The sequence below is a fragment of the Bos indicus x Bos taurus genome, chromosome 10 (genome assembly GCF_003369695.1).
Source record: "Bos indicus x Bos taurus breed Angus x Brahman F1 hybrid chromosome 10, Bos_hybrid_MaternalHap_v2.0, whole genome shotgun sequence".
Lineage (NCBI taxonomy): Eukaryota > Metazoa > Chordata > Mammalia > Artiodactyla > Bovidae > Bos > Bos indicus x Bos taurus.
Window position 1 is genome coordinate 70,401,628 of NC_040085.1, and position 12,873 is coordinate 70,414,500.

Genomic DNA, 12,873 nt, shown 5'->3' on the forward strand with positions numbered 1-12,873 from the left:
CACTGTTTCTTAGTGTAGTGATCAGGGCTTTTCCTGATAGAGCAGTTCTCAAGAATGTTGGCCTCAGACCTTCCTGACACACTTAAAATTATTAAAGGCCTAAAAGAACTTTTGTTTAGGTGAGTTGTGTATACTGATATTTACCAAAGTAGGAATTAAATTTTAGCATAAATATTAACATAATTAAATGCTTATATAAACAGTTTTTTTAAGTGACTCTATTTTCCAAAACAACATTTGGGCATTGTATGTTTTTCAGATCTCTTCAGTGTCTGGCTTAATCAAAGACTGCTGGATTCTCATCTTCAGCATTTGATCTGTTGTGATGTCACATAATCTGTGGGCAAATCCATTGTAGACTTCCTGAGGGAATGAGAGTGAAAAGAGCCATAATATCTTAGGGTTATGGAAGTAGTCCTGACCTCTTGGACCCCAGGAAAGGTTTAGGTCCCCACTAAGGGGAGAACCACCGCCGCCACAGCCCAGCACACCTCTCTGGTCCTCCTCGTCCTGTGGCCCTCCTAACCCAGGACGTCCCTTTCTGCTGGGCTGCAGGATGGACTCCCTTTCTCTTCCTTATCATAACCAGCGTTTCTCCTCCTCCATCCTCTCACTCATCCTCACGCCCTTGTGCCTCCCTTCCTCCTGATCTCATGGTCTGAGGAATCACGTGAGCGTGTCACCTGGCTGCACTGAGAGGAGAGCTTTTCACACAGCTCTGTTGGGAGGCTGGCCCGCTGCTCCTGTACCTCCTGGAGCCATGTGAGGCCCAGAGAGTGGGATCAGGTCCCAGCTTCCTGCCCCACTTCTCTGAGGCCCCTTTTGGAGGTGGAGCACTGTGGTGTCTCTGAGGAAAGGGAGCAGAGCACTCGGAAGGTTTGTTAGTCCGTTGCCCAGCCGGGTCCCTGGGACCGGCGCCTGCACCCTCACGCACTTCCCTGTGCATACAGTAGGCCCCACCAGGTACCTCTGTAACCGTAGAGGAAGAAAATCTTTGTGTGTTGTTTCCCTCTTGTTTGTACTGCTCACGTGCCCCAGTTCAGCCCCCACGTACCATTTCAGCTCCACAAGGTGTGGGCTGGCTTGGTGGACCGGCTCATGAATACATTGCTGGGCGCATCTCAGACTCCACAGCGGACGTCTCAGGGTGGCTCTTGCAGGGCTGACAGCTGCCTTTTTCCCTATACTCAGCCCTACTTCCACCCCCGCTGCTGTGTGCTTCGCAGGGAAACACATTGCTTCCCCCACCCGCCTTCATAGATTCGTCCCTTCTCTCTTTAATTCAGTTCATGAAGGTCTCCCACCCTGCTCACAGCAGTGACTTTTGTTCTGTGCTGTAGTTTTGGTCATTTGCTCTAAATCCTTAAGGCAGGAAACAGCTTTCTACTGCTGTATATCCTCCACCCCACCCCCCAGCCCCCTGCCCCAAGGATGCAGTTTCTGGCTTTGAACAGATGGCAAAGCACTGTTAGAAGCTAAAATTTTACTGTAAGTAAAAATGCCTCTGACTTTGCTGCTTTATCTTCCAGGTTACTGCTGGACTTCCGCTTCCCAAGGCCTACATAGAGGAGGTAACTTCAGTCACTTCTCATTGCTTGCCCTAGGATGCACCACATTCCAAGTCAGCATTTCTCAGCCTGGCATATCTGGAAATGAGTGGGTTGTCATATGACCCAGGGCTGTTCCTGGGAGCAAGGGGCCCGTAGTGTGCTGAACAACTGGACTAAATGAAACAGGGAAGAAATGCCTCATAAAACAGTTGCCTACATAGGCTACCGGTAAAACCACTCCCCTAGACCAGTGGTTGATTCTCAACCAGAAGCAGTTCCCCCATCCTAGGATATTTGGGAATGTCTAGAGACATTTATTTTTGATTGTTACAACTGGAGGTGGGGAGTGCTACTGGCATTCAGAGCGTAGAGGCCAGGGGTGTTGCTAAAGAGGGAAGCTATGATTTGTAGGATACCCCCCACTACAAAGAAATAAGGAACCATGCACTAATCTAGTGGAAGTTTCCTTGTCTTCCCTGCATTGACCGGTTGATTTGTAAATGCCATTCAAATCAGAGGCAAGTAGGGGGATTTTCTCAAATGCTTTTTTCTCTGCAGGTTTAAATTCATAGTCAAGGGCCAAGATGGGATCAGCACCCTGGTTATTTTTCTAAGCAAGGTTTTCATAAACTGATATGGTTTATAGCAGTAAGCAGGAGCTCAAAGAATTGTGAGTGTAGAGCTTCTCATGTTCGTATCATTTACCATCGAGAAGCATCTCTGGCGCCAGTTTGGGGTGGTCTTGAGAGAGGTGCGGGCACCATGTGAGACGGTAAGGTCAGCGGCTATCACCGTTGATTCAAGTTCTCTGCCTTTTTTGGAGGCTTTTAAATTGTCAGACAGTGCAGGGTCACTTTTCAGCCCCCAAATGAAGTAATTCAAAAGCAGCTAGCAAAGCATTGCTGGTGCCTTCAGCCTGCCTGTCTTCTGAGTTATGATTTGCCTTTTATGGTCATTTGTGTGATTCATGCGTAGGAGGGGAATTCACAGTTCTGGCCCTCCTGCCACCCCGCAGCCTTTCCTGTGTCTAATTAGAGTGACTGCCCCTCACTGGCCCAGCTGGTGTCTTCATTTAAGAAATTCGCCTTATTTAAAACTGTTCTCAATCAGTCTTACATATTAATTGGTTTTCATGTGACTAGAGGTAAAGAATTAGCTGTGCTCTTTAGAATGTCAACTAAATTCTAATCTCAGTTTTCAGTGATTAAAGGGAAAAAAAACATAAATCATGTTTATAATGATCTCAGTTGTTTTGTGCTTGTATCTTACCCTTTCTGCCATGGTTTTATGGAGTCCATAAACCAAGCACTATTACTGCTGGGTTTTACCCATGGTCTTAGGTACATATTTGTATATGAGACCATGATACTTTCATTGTTAAAATACTTAATGAATTTTAAGCTTATATAATAACATACACTTTATAAAAAAATTAAGATTATAATATATATGATATGAGTCCCCGGTTTAGTGTATATATCTCTCAACATTTAAAATTTCCTGCATATGCACATGTATTTTTTTATTTGTCCAAAAATAGCATTAATTAAGCTATTCATAGTTTCACAGTTTTAGTACATCTTTGAGAGGTTCTGTGCTAATACAGATTATCTCACTTTTCATGACATGTGCATGATACATATTTATTGAGTGTGTATATCATAATTCTCTGACTCAGTCCCCTATTGGAGGAGGTTTGTGTTGTTTGCAGTCTTCTCATGCTGCAGGCAGTGCTCCAGGAAGCATATTTTAAAATGCTTCCTTAATTACTTTCCTTTCAATTTCATAGTATTTGGTTCTTAAAGATGGTATTTATCTTACTTCTGATACAAGGCTTATTATGGTTGAGTTCATTTAAACCTTTTGAAGCATTCCTGATGACACCACATTTTCTGACAAATGCCATGCACAGGGCTTCCCTGGTGGCTCAGACGGTAAAGAATCTGCCTGCAGTATGGGAGACCCAGGTTCGATCCCTGGGTTGGGAAGATCCCCTGGAGGAGAAAATGGCAACCCACTCCAGTATTCTTGCCTAAGAAATCCCTTAGACAGAGGAGCCTGGGGGGGCTGTAGTCCATGGGGTTGCAAAAAGTTGGACACAACTGAGTGACTGACACTTTGGCTTTTTTGTGCACCGTATGCCAGGCCCTGCCTTCTGATGGCAGCGTCTGTGCCATCCCGAACAGCCAGTGTGTGCCGTTGTGCCGTAGGACTACGTACAGTCTATTATAAAACGGGTTGCAAATATAATTTAAGGGCATCTGAGTCCCTTCAAACAGCAAATAAGCTCGAGATATGGCATGGTGAGGCAGATGCGCAGGCAGATCTCAGCTTTCAGGGCAGCCAGGCCATGAGCACAGCTTGCTCCAGGGTCGCAGGTCACTTGGAGCGGCCTGGGGAACGCATCACCGCCCCTGCGCTCTGTCGGCTTGTCCTGACAGCAAGTGGCTGCTGGCTCAAGGAGACAGTTTCTCTTTTAAGAAGAACCTGCAGCTGTTTTAACTTCTGCTCTCTAACCTTCCAGACCTCCCTCTGTTGTTTCTGCAGGACCTGGAGCTGGTTGGAAAAGGCTTCAGTAACTTGAAGAAGCAAATTGAAAATGCCAGGATGTTTGGCGTGCCAGTGGTAGTGGCTGTGAACGCCTTCAAGTACGTATGGGGTGTGAGTTGAGGCAGGATTTGACAGAACACAACAAAATTCTGTAAAGCAATTATCCTTCAATTAAAAAATAAATTAATAAAACAAAGAGTTGAGGGAGACTGTGGGAAATGGCCAGCAGACGTCTCCTGGAGCGGATGTGCAGCCCAGCTCTTAGCTTTGTTCTTTTCTTCAGTTGCTGCTGTCAGTTATCAAGCGTTCGCTTTGGGAGCTGTTGATGAGAGCCTGCCATATGACAGGAGCTGCATATGTCACAGGGGACTTGTCACCCTCCCTGCTGAGCATGCGGAGTCAGATTTGGCTCCTGTGGGTGCCCATCCTCACCAGGTGAAGTGGGTAACACACAGGCCAGAACTTAAATGTTCTTTCTGGTCTCTAAAGGCCTTTTGTGCTAAGATAAGGTCATGGGCCTACAGTTCCATTATTTCTCCAGGTCTGGTAGGAGAGTGTCTTGACAGTTTGTTAAGCATAGTGACCTGGAAATGTTCCTGTAAGAGAACTTGCATGAGTTGTTTAGTTATTCTCATGCTGGTTTTGATCTTGTTCTGATGGTCTAGCCACAGCAAAATAGGAAACAAAAATTTTGAGAAGCTAGTGTTTATTGATTCCTTATGATGTGCCTGGAATGTTCTAAGTACCTTGCGTGTGTTTGCCATCTAAGCCTCATGACATCCCATGAAATGCAGTGATTATGCCCATTCTATCCACATGGACACCAAGACATTGCAAGTCATCCAGCTGGTAAATTGTGGCGTCAGGGTTCAAACCCAAGCAGTGTTACTGTTCATGTCTGTTTATCAGTGGGTAATGCACATGGATTTTTATGGCAAAAACATGACAAATTCTGTCCTCTCCCCCATCCTCAGTGCTTTAACCTGAAGTTCTGCCTTTATAGGACAGATACGGAGGCCGAGCTGGACCTCGTCAGCCGCCTCGCCAAAGAACATGGTGCTTTTGACGCCGTGAAGTGCACTCACTGGGCAGAAGGGGGCAAGGGCGCCCTGGCGCTGGCTGAGGCCGTCCAGAGGGCAGCTGCGGCCCCCAGCAGCTTCCAGCTTCTCTATGACCTCAAGGTGGGTTAACTGCTGTATGCAAAAACAATAAACCAAAAAAGCACAACGAAGTTTCTGTTTAGGCTTCTGTTCAGAGCCATGTTTAGCAGCTTCAGCCTGTGGGTTTGCGTCTCATGGAGGTGAGTTACATGACCACAGCCTGGACGCCCAACTCCAGACAGCTTTCTTAACAATGTGCATTGCTGCTTTCTGACCGAGGAGGGCATCCAGACAAGAACACCCCAGGAGGTTGGCTCACGTCCTAACTTTGGAAAAGGCTCACAGTACAGCCCCTTTTCTGGCAGGAGAAAGGCTTACATAGAGAACCACAGCCTTTAAAGCAGGGCACCAGCCATGTTACTGCAAACTGGCACTGGGCTACATCAAGCTGAGAAGTGTCGTCTGACTGCTTCCCAGCATAGGGGAAAGCAGTGTGGTTCTGCACACCTTTCCTGGTACGGGGTGCCTGGGGTTCAGAGAAGCACTCAGGCGTGAAACCAGAGTACCTTGGCAGGCTTCAGCGTCCTTTCTGTCACTGAGTAAATTATGATACGTCTGGCGTAGGCAGAAGCACTGCTTATTCTGGGGTACAATAAAGGTAGTTCACAAAGTGGTGGTTCTTATTACAGGGTTGTGCTTTGCTGTCAGCTCTCTGTCCATATACTTCAGAAGGCGATTGGACATTAAGCAGTCCGCCCACAGCAACAACTGCCAGCTTCGTTAGGAGCACGGCATGGACACTGCAGCTGGTTCTGCTTGTGTTATCTAGACCATAGACTTTCAAAAATAGCCATAAAAAGGTAGAAGGAAGCAAACCCTATTGCTCATGAATTTTAACAGTCTCTTGTTTTCTTTGTCCCTCGCAGACCTAATCTGCTTATGTCTTAATTACAGTTAATTAACATTCTATTGATAATGGACATTTTCCTGTTGAGCTTTAGTTTTATAGACTGGTTTGAAAACCTGTTCAACCAAACGTCTTTGGGGGAAATGCCATACACAGAAATTTGCACACAAATACAGAGCATTTATAGACACCTTCTCTAAGCCTGCATCCACGATGCCTGAGTGAGGAACCCCAGTCCTTGGAGGTGAGAAGGAGGCCTGGAAGAAGTGGGATAATGAGGACTTCATAACCCGTTTCTACTTGGAACTTGTATCTGACAGACGGGAAGCTGTCGCATTTTGTCGTATTCAGCATCTGTTGGTCTTAAATCACTCCTCAACGAAAGTACTTTTGCTTCAGGAGTTCTGAATGTGCCTTGGCATTTATAGAGCTCCAGTTATAAGAGGCTATGAAAGTAATCTCTATTGAATCTTTATAAAGCCACAATTGAATAGCTTCACTTTATTCATGTCCATTATACAAAGCCCCCTCATAAATGATCACAGTTTAGTTCAAAAGGAAATACTTGTTTTCGTAGGTAATTCTTTTCGTAATTATTCTTTTCAGAAAGCAAAACTCGCCCAATGTTAGCCTTAGTTGCTAGGGGGCATGGAGTCACATACTGCCTAATTTAAGTGATTTGCTCCCCCAGGTTACCTGTGAGAGTAGCTGTCTTTCCCATTTCCTTTGGGCAGTTTCTCCTTGTGCTGTTTGCTCTTGAATTTTAGTGACTTGAGCTGGGCTGCAAGAGTATTTCAGAGGCCAGACGCCACTTCTGAAGGTTTTTGCCCTGGAGGAAGCAGCTCTGGGCTTCCTCATTAGACCTGGAGGTCACTGGTTGGACCCCTGGCCTCTATCCGCTACACAAGTGCCATGAAAAACATATCCTTTCCCACCATCCTTGTTGTATGTTGATCGTATAAGTCATTAGATTGTTGTTTAAATATGGGGATGATTTTGTTTTTATAACTATTTCCAAAGTAACAGCAGTTGACAGTCATTTGTGTTAAAGGGAGCATCTGTACACACTGGGGGTTCTGTGAATGGGTATCAGTTGTCTTATTCATAAACAGTATCCCAAGTCTGCTTTGATGGGAGACTGATGGTCAGTATTAGAGCATTATTTTTATTTACGAAGAAATAGTTACTCTTGAGCAATATTGTTTATGATGTACCTAGTAAAATCTTACACATGCACACACACATACAGTAACTTGACACCTGTGGGACAGTTTCGGCTTACAAGATCTGGGACCTTGTAGTAAAAAAACGTTTCTAATCCAGTAAACTTTGAACTATTTGCCCATCCTTGTATATGTATAAACATCTGTGGCCGTTTCAGGGACTCTGACCCGGAATACCACTGTAAGTAAAGGTTCATGTCCTCACAGGTATCTAGTCATGCCCTCCCCTCTCTCTCTCATTAGCTCCCAGTTGAGGACAAAATCAGAATTATTGCGCAGAAGATCTATGGAGCTGACAACATCGAATTGCTCCCTGAAGCCCAGCACAAAGCAGAGGTCTACACAAAGCAGGTAGGTGTGTTCTTTCAGCTCTTTTTAAATATCAAGTCTTGGAGGCAGAATGCCCGCGTTCCCCCAGCCCCACCAGGCACTGCTGTCCTCCTCTGGGCGGCAGCCATCTCCCCTCTTAAATACTGAGCATGGATTAGGTGGTCCAGTCCCAAGTTCTTTATCTTCCCTGAGGTGGTATGTGAGTGTAGAAAAGTCATGAGGAAACATGAAATGTCTTACTAAAGCACTGAGAGCCTGCCTTGAGTGATATTTTCACTTCTGCTCCAGACTATCATTTTAATCGGTTATATAAATGAAAGTGAAATGTTCATTTGTGGGATATAGTTGTGCGGGCTCCACTCCTTTGCCCAAGAAGGATTTTTTTTTTTAAATTTATAATGACTAAGCTGGAGGAGAGCGGTGACACAGACATGGACATAAAGGGAGTTGGGTGTTTCAGGTAAACTGCAGAAGCACAGTGCCCAGATGTTCTGCGTTGCATTGCCAGCTTTTCACTTCTCCCACTTCTGTTCCCATCTTTGCCCAGGGCTTTGGGAATCTGCCCATCTGCATGGCCAAGACACACTTGTCCTTGTCTCACAACCCAGAGCTAAAAGGTGTGCCCACTGGCTTCGTCCTGCCCATTCGCGACATCCGCGCCAGCGTTGGGGCCGGCTTTCTGTACCCTCTGGTGGGAACGGTGAGTGAGTGCTGCAAGCAGAGAGGACCGCTTGTTCATCAGTGCTTCTTAAATCGATTACTGTAAACATTACATAAATGCCTAATTAGCAGAGTTCATTGCTAAGGAGAAAGCTGGAGTCGGACCCATTACGATAAATTGTCTAGCCGTGGACCATCTTGGTCTCAGTTCAAGGATGATGCCATGACTGCTTGTACTGAATAATAATTGTTTCCCGGTGGCAGTGTGACCTTGTCTGAATCCCGGATGGGCCTAATTCATAGGCTCTGTACAGTACTGTTGTATATAATCACAGCTGACTTTTATTGGGCACCTTTTACAGACTAACTTAGTCCTCCCAATAGCCTGTTTGAGGCTCTGCACCTCCTGGGTCTTATCAATAGGCCTGGAGCTTATGCCTGAAATTTAGGGAATTAACCATTCTTGAGTAAAGAATTTGCCCCTTAAAGTGTAAATGAAGCCTATAGATAAGAAAGATAAGGCGGCTTATTTATGCTTTTTTCTTCTTTTTTTAATTAATTTTTTTTATTGAAGGGTAATTGCTTTACAGAATTTTGTTGTTTTCTGTGAAACCTCAACATGAATCAGCCATAGGTATGCATATACCCCCTCCCTTTTGAACCTTCCTCCCATCTCCCTCCCCATCCCACCCTTCTAGGTTGATACAGAGCCCCTGTTTGAGTTTCCTGAGCCATATAGCAAATTTCCATTGGCTATCTATTTTACATATGGTAATGTAAGTTTCCATGTTGCTCTTTGCTTACATCTAACCCTCTCCTCCTCTCTCCCATGTCCTTAAGTCTGTTCTCTGTGTCTGTTTCTCCACTGCTGCCCTGTAAATAAATTCTTCAGAACCATTTTTCTAGATTCTATATATGTACATTAGAAACAATATTTATCTTTCTCTTTCTGACTCACTTCACTCTGTATAATAGGTTCTAGGTTCATCCACCTCATTAGAACTGACTCAAATGCGTTCCTTTCTATGGCTGATTATTTACGCTTTGAGATGAATTAATTTTCAAATCCTTCCTTGTCTTACAGGTTTCATACATGTTTTAGGAGGAAAATTGCTAATTGGGAAGTAGAGGAGAGGTTACGGGCATGATTTGGACTGACTTTGTTAGTTAGTTTGGACTCTGTCCCAAAGTCTGCATTGATCCTGTGCCCAGGTCTCCCCCACAGATCTGCCCAGTAGCCTATTTGGTTGGCCAGAAAATTCACTTGAGATGTACAGAAAAACCCAAATGAACTTTTTGGCCAACCAGTATATCTGCAGCTTTTTCTTACCTGAAATAACAGGATTGAAATAGTGAACTAAGCCAGTACACAAATAAAGAAATCAATACATCTCCTTTTGGAGCTTCTTTCAGTTTAGTAAGAAGGCAGTAGGAGGCAATATTACAGTCGGAAGTACAGAAGGTTAAAGCCAAATTCATTTTCAGCTCTGCTGGTTTGGGCCTCAGGATAGTTCAGGTGTCTCAGTGGTAAAGAATCTGCCTGCCAAGCAGGAGACACTGGTTGGATCCCTGGATTGGGAAGATGCCCTGGAGAAGGAAATGGCAACCCACTCCAGTATTCTTGCCTGGGAAATTCCATGGGCAAAGGAGCCTGTCAGGCTAGTCCAAAGGGTCACAAAGAGTCGGACATGACTGAGCGACCAAACAACAACAAGAGGTGTGAGCCCTGCTCCTCACAGCGCTCTGGGGCAGCGTCACCACGTCACAGTGGTGGCCAGACGGGCCTGCAAGCCAGTGTCCCTCAGCCCCTCCAGAGGCCAGAGGCCTCGCTCTGGTGACAGCATTCATCAATGCTCAGGGTTTGTCAAAATCCCCTTTTAATAAGAACTCTAAACCATTTATCCAGCACCTTGGATATTGTAGAACGTACATTGATTCTGGAGAAACTGTTAGCAGCTGGCAGCTGAAGAAGCAGAACAGTGTTGTCACTTCTGATGTGTGCATGCAGAAGGGTGGCTGTGGAGACAAAAGCGAAACTGGAAGTTTTAGGCCTGCAGTTCGGAAAGGAGCACAGCCTGCCCAGCTCCACGGCAGTCTCATCTAGACAAACTCACATTAGAAGCCCGCTTGGACCAACACGTTTCCACACAAATCTAGATGGCTTGATGATGACTGTTCTTCCTGCTTCCTAATTGCTGTTGGGACCTGAATGAGGCTTAGAGGATTTGAGCGTTTTATGTACTAATTCACGGGGTGGTGGTTTCTTTTTGGAGGTTTTTTTTTAATCTAAGTTCCTATATGTATATATATAATCTTATTTAAAACTGTTTTCTGATTATCAATATGACCAGTGTCTAAGGGGAAAAAGTCCTACTTGGAAAAGAATAAAAGTACTGAAAATCCTGCTAATTACTATTTGGGGGAACATCTTCAGAATTTTCTGCCAACTTGCACATGCGTGTCTACATCAGTGGGCACCTGTCCTTTATCTTTATAATGTCATCTTCAGGCTCCCTTTTTCTTCCTCGTCCCCACACTCAGCACTTGCTTCTCTTACAGAATTTGAGACTAGAGACCAACATGAGCTCCATATAGTGTGTTCTCAGGAGTGTTGACTGACACTCAGATGTCAGAATCAGGTTTTCTAAAGTATATGTATTTTGTGTTATGGAAGGTGACTCATCCTTTTCTATGACACTTTTATAGTAAAGTTGTAGAAGTTCCATTTAGTCTCGCCTCCTGTCTGGATCTGATTTGAAACTTGTATGTATGTATTCTTTATAAAGGATGTTGTTCCAGGTTAAAATATACTGAGTTTTCACTGACAAGACTTTACAAATTTATATCTAAGTAGGTATTTGTCAAAGCCAACTCTTCAGAAGAAACAAGTATAAATAAAATCCATAAGCATTGCAAGTTCAGTTTTAGAAAGCCAGATTGGACTAGTAGTAACAGTGATTGTAAAACCATCTAGATTGTGTCCAGCAATGTCATGGCCCAAATTAAAGGATACTGATTGCTAATCTTTTGTTACTGAAGCAAATATATAATACCAGTATCATCTCAAGACTCTTTAAAACAAAATTAAATAGCAGACAAGCCTGCACCTCCTTTTGGTGTTTCAGTGTGAGAACCAAGGGGGTGAATAACTGGCTTAGCCTCCCAGCACTTGCCATTGTGGGGCGAAGGTGCAAACTCCCCCTCAGCCTCCTGTTGCAGCTGTCCGTGTGGGAGCCCAGAGGGAAGACTGGCGACTGGTTTGCTGGAGGACTCGAGGGTTTTCTCTTGAGATCAGAACAGAATCAGTGACTTGGTTTTTAATTTGTAACACGAAGAGTACCGCTTTATGGATAACTGTAAAATAATATTGTGTCTTGGGCTTTCTAACTGAAAGGAGCATGAAGGAAAAGACCCGGTTTAGTTTGTTTTTAATGCTATTTCACATCTCCTAGATGAGCACCATGCCTGGACTCCCTACTCGGCCCTGTTTCTATGATATTGATTTGGACCCTGAAACTGAGCAGGTGAATGGGCTCTTCTAAACAGGTAAGTCATTACTGGCAGAAGTTTTGCTTTTTCCTTATGAGGCATATTTATGAATTATCGGATTCCATCTAAAGCTATGAAAATGCAGATTTCATAATTTAAGATTCCTTCCCAGACATCAGTGAGAGGAGAGGCCGTAGTAGTGAGCATTGGCAGTACCCAGTAAGTGAAATATTTATATTTCCTTACATTTTTGGAAGAAGAGCAGGGTTCATCACAAATTAGCAGCATCAAGGGGAGAGGCACCATCTGATGAATTGTGGAGGGACCCCAGTGAAGGTTAGACCTCTTTGGAGCCCCAGGAGACTCTGGGCTTGGAGCTGATGGCACACTGGAGGGCAGGAGCAGCTGAAGGTCTGTATACTCTGAATGGACGGCAGGCAGGAGTGAGTAAATGTCCTAGAAAGTAGATGAGAGAAGGAAGCGGAAGCAGTCCAGGAATTCTTGGGGTCTTAAATGAAGGGCCTCAAAGTACTCCTCACGATGAGTGAGCCACTCCTGGACATACCAGGTGAAATCTCAAAAACATTAAAGATGAAAATCCTAAAAACCCTTCTCCAGAGAAGAAAAAATGGCTGGCCTGTGAAAGAAGTGAGAATTAGACTGAACCCTTGTCTTCCCAGTAGTAAGAGGCTTCTAGACAGTGGAGGAAAGCCCTCCACACTCACGAGGAAAGGTGACTTTCCACCTGTATTTACACTCCACTAAAACTGTCCAGGTGTTCTCAGACAGGCGCAGGCTTGCTGCTCCCACGTCCCTTCCTCGGAAGGGATTTAGCAGTTTACTCCAGCAAAATGAGGACCAAACCAGGACAAAGGAAGACATGGTTTTCAGAAGATCAAATCTTAATCTGGACTTAATGAAGGGGAGTCCTGAGGACTGCAAGTGACCCAGAGTTACAAGTCCCAGATGCAATAGAAGGAGGGAGGAAAGACTAAAGAGAGCTAAGACAAGGGTGTCAAAAGGGTAATTATGCAAAAGAAAGGCTCTCACATTGTCTAAGAAAG

General features: G+C 44.6%; 1 protein-coding gene across 2 annotated transcripts in view; it reads left to right on the forward strand.

The window, feature by feature from the left end:
* The window catches only part of MTHFD1 (methylenetetrahydrofolate dehydrogenase, cyclohydrolase and formyltetrahydrofolate synthetase 1), a 60,634-nt gene that overhangs the window by 47,133 nt on the left and 628 nt on the right, over window positions 1-12,873 (forward strand). For both annotated transcript variants that reach the window (XM_027554294.1, XM_027554295.1), the window contains exons 22-27: window positions 1,530-1,571; window positions 4,098-4,198; window positions 5,104-5,281; window positions 7,574-7,681; window positions 8,208-8,360; window positions 11,773-11,866. In XM_027554294.1, coding sequence (XP_027410095.1) covers window positions 1,530-1,571; window positions 4,098-4,198; window positions 5,104-5,281; window positions 7,574-7,681; window positions 8,208-8,360; window positions 11,773-11,862 — 672 coding nt within the window. In that variant the 3' untranslated portion in view covers window positions 11,863-11,866. The remainder of the gene's footprint in view (window positions 1-1,529; window positions 1,572-4,097; window positions 4,199-5,103; window positions 5,282-7,573; window positions 7,682-8,207; window positions 8,361-11,772; window positions 11,867-12,873) is intronic.